Here is an 11,056-nt window from a genome sequence, read left to right on the forward strand (position 1 = left end):
AGTCAAGCAAAGCCCCTCCCCGCTGATTGCAATATATATATATTTTTTTTTTTTTTTTTTTTTTTTTTTAGCCAGGAGGCTTGCTGCAATTCAACGCCACCGATCGTCTGAACAACCGCCTCTACGGCAAAATCGGAGGCAGGAACTCCGGTTCTTGAACAGTTAAAATTCAGTTTAGTTTGCTAGAGAGGAAGGGCCTCGGGGAAAGGGGCGGGGAGACCGTCTTTCTATTGAACCCCCCTCCTCCCCGTCCTGTTCTTCAGCAAATTTGCAACCGGGTTTGCTTGCTTTTCATTGCAATCCTAGGTTATTTAGGAATAAAGTGGGGGGGAAGGGGGTTCTTCCACTAGCGCGCCTTTGTTCCCCGCCTGAATTCCCAGAGGAAGGAAAAGCGCTCAGGCCTTACTCCGGATCCGTAAGTGAAGGGGCGGGGTGGGAGCAAGGGAGAAGCGAACTGCATCTTTCATTAAAATGCAAGCCCTGACATAACAGATTCTATTGCAATTATATTGGGGGGGTGTTTTCCCTTTCTGGGAAGTCAAGAGTGGTCCTTTGGGGATTCTGCCCTGACCACAACCCTGCGAGGGAGGTCGGAATGAGAGAAAGGCCGCCCCCCCCCCCTTAACCCAGGGAGCTCCGTGGCAATTCATGCTAATATTTGCAGCATTAAGATTCGTTCTGTTCATCGCTTCTTTTGCCGGCTGTCTCATGGGGAGGGGGGTCACTGAGAGACGAGCGTCAAACGTCCCCCAGCAAGAGAGGGGGAAAAAGGAAGGGAGAAATAGCTTTCAGGAGAAAACAGTGGGTCTGTCTGTTGGAGGACTTTAAAAACGTGGAATTTTGCAGAAGCAACCGTGTTTGCAGCGCAAGGCTCCGTGGCTTCACGTTGCTGCCCAGTTAGCCAGAAGCAAACAGGCCAAACACCAGCCCTAAACCAGGAGCACGCTATTCTGTGCCAGAGATATTTGATGCTAGTGATTTTGGGGACTGCATCCCCCATGATCCCTTGCCCTTAGCCCTGCTGGCTGGGAATGAATGATGGGGACTGAAACCTAGAACATCTGGAGGGCACCTGTTTGGGTATTCCTGTCCTGCCGGTTGCCCTCATGAATCTTTGTATTTCTTACTTTTTTAGGGAAGTGGTCCCCAAGAGAATCTGGTCTTGGGGGAGCAAGAAGCATCAGGACGCCCCCCTCGCCTTGCCGTAAGCAGAACCCCAAAGCTGGATGTCTTCCTCCGCCTTTGCCGGAAGAGATGGAGGGTCGGAAGTGAATTAGAATCATCGGGGAAAGAGGAGATGTCCTTGGAGCGGGAAGGGGCGATGTCAGCCTTGGCGCTCCACAGAGTCATCGTTGACTTGGACGTGAAGCCAGAAATCAAGACGGAGAAGCAGGAGTTGGACCCTGAGAGACCAGCCTGTCTGGCTGGGCAGACCGAGACCATCTTGGGCGAGTTGTCCCCCCCACTTCAGCACATTAAGCAGGAGGCAGACGAGGGTCCGGTGTCGCAGCGGTGGGAAGTGCAATGGCAGGACTTTCTCAACACGTCTGAGCTGCCAGAGACTGTGCTACAGCACAACGCCAAGGCTTGCCCGGCCGTTTTGGAAGGAGCAGCGGCCACGTCCGACTGGGCTAAAGCAGAGAAGGCCCCCAAACCTTCTCTGGGCAGCGGAGGCCTCAGGATCCCAAGTGGAAGACACGAGGCGCAAAGCAGGGGCCCCGAGGCCGGCAGCTCTGAAGGCCAGCGCCAGCGCTTCCGGCAATTCCACTACGGGGAGGCCGAGGGCCCCTGGGAGGCCTACTGCCAGCTCCGGAAATTTTGCCACCAGTGGCTGATGCCCGAGAGGCACACCAAGGAGGAGATGCTGGAGCTGGTGATCCTGGAGCAGTTCCTGGCCATCCTGCCCCCGGAAATGCTAAGCTGGATCCGGGAACGGGATTCCGAGAGCTGCTTCCATGCGGTCGCCTTGGCGGAGCATTTCCTCTTAAGGCAGCGGGAGGCGAAGAAGCCCGATCAGCAGGTGAGGGGGTGGTTTCTGGGGATGCTGAGCGGTCGGGGGACACCAGCTGGAGCTGGACGCTGGGCGAAGGACGCTGTTGATGGGGCCCGTGGCTAACGGTGGCAGCCTGGGAGAGATCATGGGGAGGCTGGGCAAGGAACGGGAGGGGACAGCAGAGACGGACGATCAAGAGATCGGAAGGGAGTTGTGGGCAACTTAGCTCAGGTGACGAGGAACCTGGGAAGCAGCGTTTCGTATCATTCCGAGAGGCTCCCCCTTAATGATCTTGCTAGAAATGAGGCTGGGAAATCCCTTTTGCAATTTCTAAGATCCTGGACTTCCCCCAGATGAACGTTAAAGAGACTTTCCTGAAATCTGCATAGTTCCTGCTTCCGTGGTCTTGCCCAGCCAGGACAGGCTTGACCCAGCCAGCTGAAATACCGTGGGCCGTCATTTTGAATGCCCCCAAGGGATCAGCAGCATTGTGAGAACTCAGACACGTCGCTCGACTGAACCACCTGGGTCTGCTCAGCACATGGGGCAAAGAGAGAACCTTGTCAGAGGGTTGTTTCTGGAGATGCTGAGTTGAACATCTGCTGCGCGCCAAGGGCTTACTGCCAGAAACTTACTTAAAATTGTATACAGGGCATGGAAGGGAGAAGTTTAAAAGAAGGCAGAAGGTGGTTGCTCTTGGCTGGTCTTGTCTGAGATTGGAAGCGAACGCAGTGCTTGGATGAGAGACCACTAGGTCATCCAAGGGCGATAGGCTAGACTGGGAAGTTGGAAAAAAGGAAAGAAAAAAGGTAGAGACAAACCGCTTCCATGCTGTTTCCAAAAAAATTACATGGATGTGTAAAGGAAGTGATTGTGGCGCCCGCCCTTTGGAGCATCCTTCTCCCTGAGATGAGACTTGCCCCAACCCTGCTGGCCTTTCACAGAGATGGCTTTAAAAGGGAACTGGGTGAATGAAGAGAGAAGAAAGCTATCAATGGTTGCTCACAGCCAGTATTGGAACCCTTAAGGCAGTGTTTCTCAACCTTGGCAGCTGGAAGATGTGTGGACTGCAACTCCCAGAATTCCCCAGCCAGCCTTCTGGGAGTTGCAGTCCACACATCTTCCAGCTGCCAAGGTTGAGAAACACTGCCTTAATGGTCGCTGCTGTGAGACACAGCTGGGGGAGAAATGTTACTTTGGTGCTTGTCTCAAGAGTTTCCGTGCTACTCTGTGGGAAACAGATTGTTCACCCCAAGGCCAGGCCTGGGGACCCCTCCAGGCCTGCAGATCCTTCCCTTGGCACCCACCAGGCTCTCTGTTCTAGCTGGCTTCATCTGGTGAAGGTTCTTTGAATTAAAAATGGCCGTACATGGGATAGCGGTGTGCTGAGAGAGGAAAGTGCTAACCCTTTAACGACTTCCAAAAATGAATCCAAGCCCCACAGGGGCTTAGGAATACAGTATCCATGGAATCATATGTTGGAAGGAATTGCGGAGGTCATCTAGTCTGACCACTGCCCAGGGCTGGAATCCATTACTGTAGGATCCCCGACAGATCTCTTGAAGTATTTCTGTCGTAATGTTCCATCATCAAATAATTCTTACCATTCGGCAGTTCTTCCTAATGTCCAACCCAAATCTGCGTCCCTGCCATTTCAATCCGTTGGTTCTTGTCCTGTCTTCTTAGAAAATAACGATGGGGGGGCTGCCCTGCTTTGTTCAGAAACATGCCCCCCTCCCCCCAAATAGACAAAGGTGAGCTGGAGGGGGGTGTAGGAAGTATCTGAAGGATGAGGATAGGAAGAATCTTCAATGCTTTGTCTTCTCGTGGCTGTTCACATCTACCAGGGTAGCCATTTTGTGAGTGTGCCCACGACACACTCTCCAAAAGCCAAAGGCATCCATTGGCTCAGAAAGATTGCCCTCTTCTATACCCTGCTGTCAAATTGTTGTGGATTAAAATTCCTCTTTTGTTTCAGGTGGCAGGAATGAAGCAAGAGGTGGGAGTGAATTTCCCAGAGGGAAAAGAAACTTCTCTGGATGTTACCCTCAGGCAGCTGTATAGGGAGGTCAAGCAAGAGGAGGATGGGAATGCCAGCATGGCAGGTAAGGGTTCAGTTGTTGGTGAACTACAACTCCCAGCAGTCTTCACTGTCAGCCATGTAAACTCCTGAATGGTCTGTTCTTTGAGCGCTCAGTTTGTGTGCTAGAAGTTTCCGGTTCCAGACCAACATCTCAAATTTATGAAGGATCACATGGCAAGTGGTGAGAACCCGGAGAGGAGGAGAGAATCAGAGTAAGGAATCTTGGGCTAGAATTGCAGTACAGGTGGTCCTTGGGTTATGACCACTCGTTCAGTGACTGTCCAAACTTGCAATGGCACTGGGGACTTACGACTGGTCCTCAGAGTTCTGGCCATTGCAGCGTCCCCACAGTCATGTGATTGTGATCCAGGTGCTCAGCACCAGGCTTGCAACTGCGATGTTGCAGCAAGCTGCAGTCGCGTAATCGCGATTTCCGAAGTTCCCTGCTGGGTTCCCACAAGCAAAGTCAATGGGGAAGCCAGCAGGAAGTCGGAGGTCATGGTCACATGAGGTCCTCACTTAACCACCTGCACAGTCCTTGCTTAATGATGGCAACCAGGACTGCTGGAACTGCCTTTGCTAAGCAGTGCAGTCATGTGATGTCATGCTTTACGACCGCATTGCTTAGCAGTGGCAATTCTGGTCCCAATTGCCATCATAACCCGAAGACTACCTGTAGGGGATCTTCCAACTTCAGAATGTTGCTGAACCTCTCCTCCCAGCTGTCCTAGCCAACATGGCTGACAGTGCAGACTTCTGGGTGTTGTAGTTCAGCAACATGTGAAAGGCCTCTAATTCCCTGTTGTTGGAATGGGCAGAAGGAATAACCTTGAGGAACAGAAGGAAGAGCCGCAACCGAGACAATGGTCAGATAAAAGAAACCTGAGTCCAGGCCAGAACTAGATGGATACATTTCTTTGGGCCTAAGACATGTTCCATTATATGTGTACTTTAATGCAAGTGGGGCTTGTAATAAAATGTTGCAGCATGAGGTGCTGCTAATTTGAGGAATTCTGCTCCACCTTTCCATTTCTCACCATAGCTTTCTCTGTAGTAGATAGTTGGCAGTACCTTCACTGGCCTCCTTCTGGGATTCCCCCCTTTTTCTTCCCCCAGCAGAAAATGGATTCTTCTGCAAACTTTGCAATCCCCCCACCCTGCTGAAGACCCTTCCTAATTCCTTGGGATGTTTGAGCAGCCCAAGGAATCGCCCACACAGCCCGAACCCCAAAGAGAGAAGGACTAATGAGCGGGGGGATTATTGCATTCGGCAGATGACGGACGGCAGAGAGACAACCGGGAGATGGTGGCCGGGAGAGAAAACCTCCAGAGCTTAAAAGAGCCTGTTTTGAACCCAAGTGAGCCGACAGAAGACCCACCAGAGGAGCAGGAGACCGAACCTGTGGCTTTGCAGAGGAGAGACCCCTATGAAACCATCCTCAGGCAACCGATTCCCAAAGGGAAGCGACCGAGTGACAAATTGTTTCACAGCCTCAACAAGCATCGCCACGCCCACACCGGCAAGGAGCTGTTCGAATGCTCCGACTGCGGGAAGGTATTTATCTCCCGGGCGGGCTTCATCATGCACATCAGAGTTCACGGCCGGGAGAAGCCCTACGAGTGCTCCGATTGCGGGAAGCACTTCCGTCGCAGCTCACACCTGAACAGCCACAGCAAGATCCACGCGGGGGTGAAGCCCTTCAAGTGCCTGGACTGCGGGAAGGGCTTCAGCCGCAGCTCCAACCTGATTTCCCATCAGCGCATGCACACGGGGGAGAAGCCCTACAGCTGCGCCTCCTGCAGCAAGCAGTTCTGTGACAAATCCAGCCTGGTCCGCCACGAACGCCTCCACACTGGCGACAAGCCCTACAAGTGCGCGGAGTGCGGGAAGAGCTTCAGCCAGAGCCACCACCTCATCACCCACCAGAGGAGCCACACGGGTGAAAAGCCGTACAAGTGCCTGCTCTGCAGCAAAAGCTTCTGCGATCGGTCCACGTACATCCGGCACCAGAAGAACCACACGGGGGAGAAAACGTTCAAGTGCTTGGAGTGCGGTGAAAGCTTCAGCCGGAACAAGCACCTCGTCCGGCATCGGAGCATCCACACGGCCAGGGAGCTGTACACCTGCTCGGACTGCGGCGAGAGCTTTTCCCGGCGATCCGGCTTGAAGATGCATCAGAAAATCCACACGGGGGAGAAGCCATACGAGTGCGCTGACTGTGGGAAGAAATTCAACCGCAGCACCAACCTGATCAGTCATCAGAGGATCCACACTGGAGAAAGACCGTACGGCTGCCCTGACTGCGGGAAGAGATTCAATCGGAGGACACACCTTGTCAGCCACCAGAGAATCCACAGGCAGAAGAAGGAAATGGCCGAAGGGCTGGGAGCAGTGGATGAACTTCCCCCTGCGGAGTTCAGAGCAGCAGCTTACGTGCCCCCGCCGTTCATCACAACCCTGTGAGGTAGGTCAGCTGGGTTGAGGGTAGGCCAAGCCAAGATCTACGTGGCTCCACAGGATCTTCCCACTGTTGAATGACAAAAGCAACATTGCAGTGTTGCATTGCAGGCTCCGCCCCTTTGGGGCATGTGACTGTCTTGATAGACAGAAGAGGGGCGGGGCTTCCACCACAAGGCTGCTTTCATCAGCCTGGCCTAAGGCGCCCCCTGCAGGTTCTACTGGCACTTGGGCAAAGATGAGAACTTAACTGATGCAACCACAGTACAGGTGTAGGCGTTGGCGACCTTTTCAGTGCCATAAAATAAAAATACATCTGAAACAGTGCCGAGAATGCCATCATCTTGTCTGAAATTTTGCAAAATCTCATATAAGAACGCAAAGCTCTCCCAAGCGTTGGTGCTCAGGTGAACCATGGGTAATGTTTCAGGTTTTATTTAATTTGGGGGTTCTAGGATAACTCTGGTGGTGCTGCCCTCAGGTTGTATGTTGCCAAGCTGTGCTGTAGTCCGGTCTTGACTCCATGGATTATGAGCTACAAATGCCATTACAGGTAGTCCTCGCTTACCAACAGGTTACAAAACAACCGTCACTAAGCAACGCGATTGTAAAGCACAATGTCACATTGCCAACTTAACAACAGTAATCCTAGTTGCTGTCATTTGGCAAATCCCACAATGTCAGTGTCACACGATCACCATTTGCAACCTCCTTCTGGCTTCCCCATTGACTTTGCTTGTCAGAAGCTGACAGCGAAGGTCACAAATGGTGATCACATACTGCGGGACACTGCGACGTTGTAATTGTGAGCTGGTTGCCAAGTCCTGAATCATGACCACATGACTGTGGGGATGCTGTGACAGCCGCAACTGGTCTGGTCTGGTCATACGTTCCCCTCGTTCGGCACCATTGTAACTTCGAACAGTTGTTGAACGAGTGGACATTAAGTGAGGACTGCCTGTATCCCCAACTTCGGTCACATTGACGAAACTGGAACCCACAGCATCAGAAGGAATACTGTCCTGCATCCCTCTTCTGTTTATCACAGCGGCTACGTTCGCACAAAACACTGAAACGGAATAACTCATCTAGAGGGTACGCCCAATACATTTGAACCATAAACAAATCAAACAGGCTAGATTCACCCAACACTCTAGGGCACAGGTTTTCACAATTTTCAGGCCACAAAACCTGTTTGTTATAAACAAAATCCCAGAACCTTGGATCAGAAGACTTTGATCAAAAAGCTCTAGCGATAGAAAATTGGCTGCGTTTTCTGTCGGGGAGGGCGTGCAAGGGTGCAAGAGCATGCATGAGAGGTGCAGGTTGAGAAAGGCGTGAGAGGGTGCACGAGAGGCGCAGGTCAGGGAGGGTACATGGGGCCGCAAGGGGGTGCACGAGAGACACAGCTTGGGTCAGGGTGCAAGGCGGTGCGTGAGACTGTGGGTTGGGGAGGGTGTGAGATGCATGAGTCAGGGTACGTGAGGATGCAAGAGGTGCGGGGGAGGGTGTGAGAGGGTGTTCGAGAGGCAGAGCATGGGTCCGGAAGGGCACAATGGGGTGCACGAGAGGTGCAGATCGAGGAGGGTGTGAGTGTGCAAGAGGTGCAAGTTGGGGAAGGTGCATGACGTTGCAAGAGGCACAGGTCAGGGAGAGTGCAGGAATGGCCTGCATGGCATGAGTCCAGGGGGGCTGGGGCAGGATGCATGGGTGGGGGAGACTTATCCCAGTGACTTGCAACTTTCCCTGCCCGCTTCCCTAATGAATTTTCCCTGAAGCTGGCAGGGAAGGTTGCAAATGGCAATCACATGACCACAGGATGTTGCAAACGTCGTAAGTGCAAACCAGTTGTCAAGCGCCTAGATCACATCAAATGACGAGGAGAGTACTGGAATGGCCAGAACTCCAAGGATGGATCATAACCAGCATTCGCTCAGCGCCATTGTAACTTCAAACGGTCACTGAATGAATGGTCATAGGTCGAGGACTGCCTGTAAATCTGAAAGCCCACTTTCTCCTGTAATCAGCTTGTTTGTAATTATGATTCTTCATCAAAGATCCTATTATAATTACTACAGCTAAGGGAAGTTAGATGGATATGTACCGTACATGAAACAGTACATTGTAGCAGGACCCTGGAGTTCCCCAATCCAGAAAAAACAGATGGCCTCTGATGGATTTCAGTACAGTTTAGACTTGTTTAAAAATGTTTTCATTTTCGTCCTTTGTGCTTCTTTGTTTGATGCTTTTAAAATCTGTAGCTTGCTGAGGCAGAAAAGTGGCCTATACAAGGTTTTAGTATATAATATATTATCTGTTGAAAATACACTCGTTCAGGGGTTTTCAATTGTAGGCAGTTCCCCAATTTAGGAAATCTCAGAATTCGTTAGGTTCTCCCCTTGTCAGGCTAGTTTTCTGTGTTTGAGGATTTAGACTTTTTTTCCGCGCCGAAGAGCACATTGTCACATGAGCAACCGCATATCTAAACTGACATTGCACACTCGAGAAGGGGTCTTCTGTCTGAAGCGCAGCGTTTGTACCAATTATCTTTTTTTTCCTTTTTGTTTTTCAGACCCATCCTTTCATTTGGAAGGGAGACCTTTCCCCGTTTACCTCTTCAGGATGAACAGAGCGTCGGGGTTACCGCAGAATGTCAGAAAGGGGATACGGAGGAAGCGTACAACTCTAGAGGGAGGCTCGGGTGGAGGGGACTGTGTCTCCCTCCCCACCTGACTCTCATCCCCAATTCCACACTTCCAGCCCTTTTGGCTAACAATTGTACTCAGTTGTCTGAACCGTTTTCTGTTTCTGTATGGAACGTTTGCTTTTTTTGTACGGAGGAAATTGTACAACATCCGCAACCGAAGTCCTGCGATCCATCAGTCGACTCAGGTTTTTGCTGAAGTTAACACCTCACATGTCACTAACTCTCCCCTTCTCCCATCTAGTCCCCCCTTCACCCATGGGTTGGGGACCACATTTGTTGAGATCCACGGAGCACCAGCGTAAGCATGTACACCTATCCATGGGCAGACCGGGCAGAGCCAGGAGATGTCTCCTGATTCTCCTCTTTCTTAGGGCCAGGGCAAAATTCTGCCCCACACGTCTGAATGGTTTTGGATACGGAACATCCTTCCTACAAGGAGCTCCCTTTCCTAGGCTTGAGTTAAGCTTGATAGCGGGGGCATCTCTAGTTGGAAAAACAGACTTCTTGGACAACCAGAAAGCTCCAGATGAACAGACCACAGCATTTTGGATGGAGGGAGCCTCTATGGCAGTGTTTCTCAACCTTGGCAACTTGAAGACGTGTGGACTTCAACTCCCAGAATTCCCCAGCCAGCCTTGCTGGCTGGGGAATTCTGGGAGTTGAAGTCCACACGTCTTCAAGTTGCCAAGGTTGAGAAACACTGCTCTAAGGCAAACAAAAGAGCTTTGTTTTGGATTTACTGTTGAGGCCTCTCCTCACTTTTCTAGAACCTCAGCAGGCTTAGGAATAGGTTGTGGCACGATCCACTCCCTGGTAGTAGATTTTTATTTTAGGATTGTGATGGAGTACAGTTTGCCTTTCCTCCTGTGTGTTATTAGGTACGATATTACTATCATCCCCATCTTCATTTCGGTTGTTTGTTTTTACAAAACGAATGAATCAATAAAATTAAGCCTTCCATTTTAAAAAAAGGAATTGTGCCACGTACCCACAAATTCCTCTTGTGACTCCCTCCTCCAAGCCACTCATTGGATATTTTGTGCCCTAATTTGCTACCTTCTAAATGTATGGGACTATAAATGGTGGGGACAGAGGGTATGTTTACAGTGACCATACATCCTTTATGATAACGAACAGGCCTTTATTTCAGAAAGCTGTCCTTTACAGCTATTTAATTTAATTATTTATTTTCTTGGTGTTGCTCTTGACTTTTCCTTTGTAAAGGGAAATTATAAACAAAACCATTCTTTTAATCCCTATGAACCTCTTTCAGATTTGCCCTTTATTTTTTTCCAAGAAAATAGGATCACTGGAGGTATGCTAGCTTTGAATTTTGATTACCTTAGTCCAATACGCCTAAAAGGCACGGGTTACGAAAAGAGGCATAAAAGCCACTCAGTGCTTGATTCCTCTCCCCTCCCTGCCGGCGTCTGCCATGGGGGTAAAACTCTGCAAGATGGTGGCCGTGGCATCATAATCAAAGCCTTGCCCTTTTTGTATCTGCATGCCACACACAAGTACAAAAGACACGAGGCTTCTATCACAATACCACGCCAGCCCTCTTGGAGATGTTGACATACCCACTCCCATGGATGCACCTGCCTCCCCGTTCCTTCAAGCTGGGTCCATGTCACTTTTCAGATAATTTTGAAGGAAGATGGTGAATTTTTACTCTGCTTTGCTATGAGGTGGAGAGAGCAATGCCTAAATGAATTAAAAGAATGATTAAGAAGGCTATCAAGAGACAGAAATTGATGGATGATATGTTCCAGGGAGCAGGGTGAAGAAATATTCCCCATACGCAATGTTTGGAAA

At 50.5% G+C, this 11,056-nt stretch overlaps 1 protein-coding gene across 1 annotated transcript; it reads left to right on the forward strand.

The window, feature by feature from the left end:
- Positions 1 to 218: 218 nt before the first annotated feature.
- LOC103067515 (uncharacterized) lies at positions 219 to 9,855 on the forward strand. The gene is made up of 5 exons (XM_007444492.4): positions 219 to 415; positions 1,136 to 2,020; positions 3,972 to 4,098; positions 5,351 to 6,541; positions 9,107 to 9,855. The coding sequence occupies exons 2-4, from the start codon at positions 1,298 to 1,300 to the stop codon at positions 6,538 to 6,540; spliced, it is 2,040 nt and encodes a 679-aa protein (XP_007444554.1). The 5' UTR covers positions 219 to 415; positions 1,136 to 1,297; the 3' UTR covers position 6,541; positions 9,107 to 9,855.
- The last annotated feature ends 1,201 nt before the right edge of the window (positions 9,856 to 11,056 follow it).

Source organism: Python bivittatus, unplaced genomic scaffold (assembly GCF_059951505.1).
Source record: "Python bivittatus isolate LINGU-HERP-01145 unplaced genomic scaffold, Pbiv_v1 ctg000810_np1212, whole genome shotgun sequence".
Taxonomy (NCBI): Eukaryota; Metazoa; Chordata; class Lepidosauria; order Squamata; family Pythonidae; genus Python; species Python bivittatus.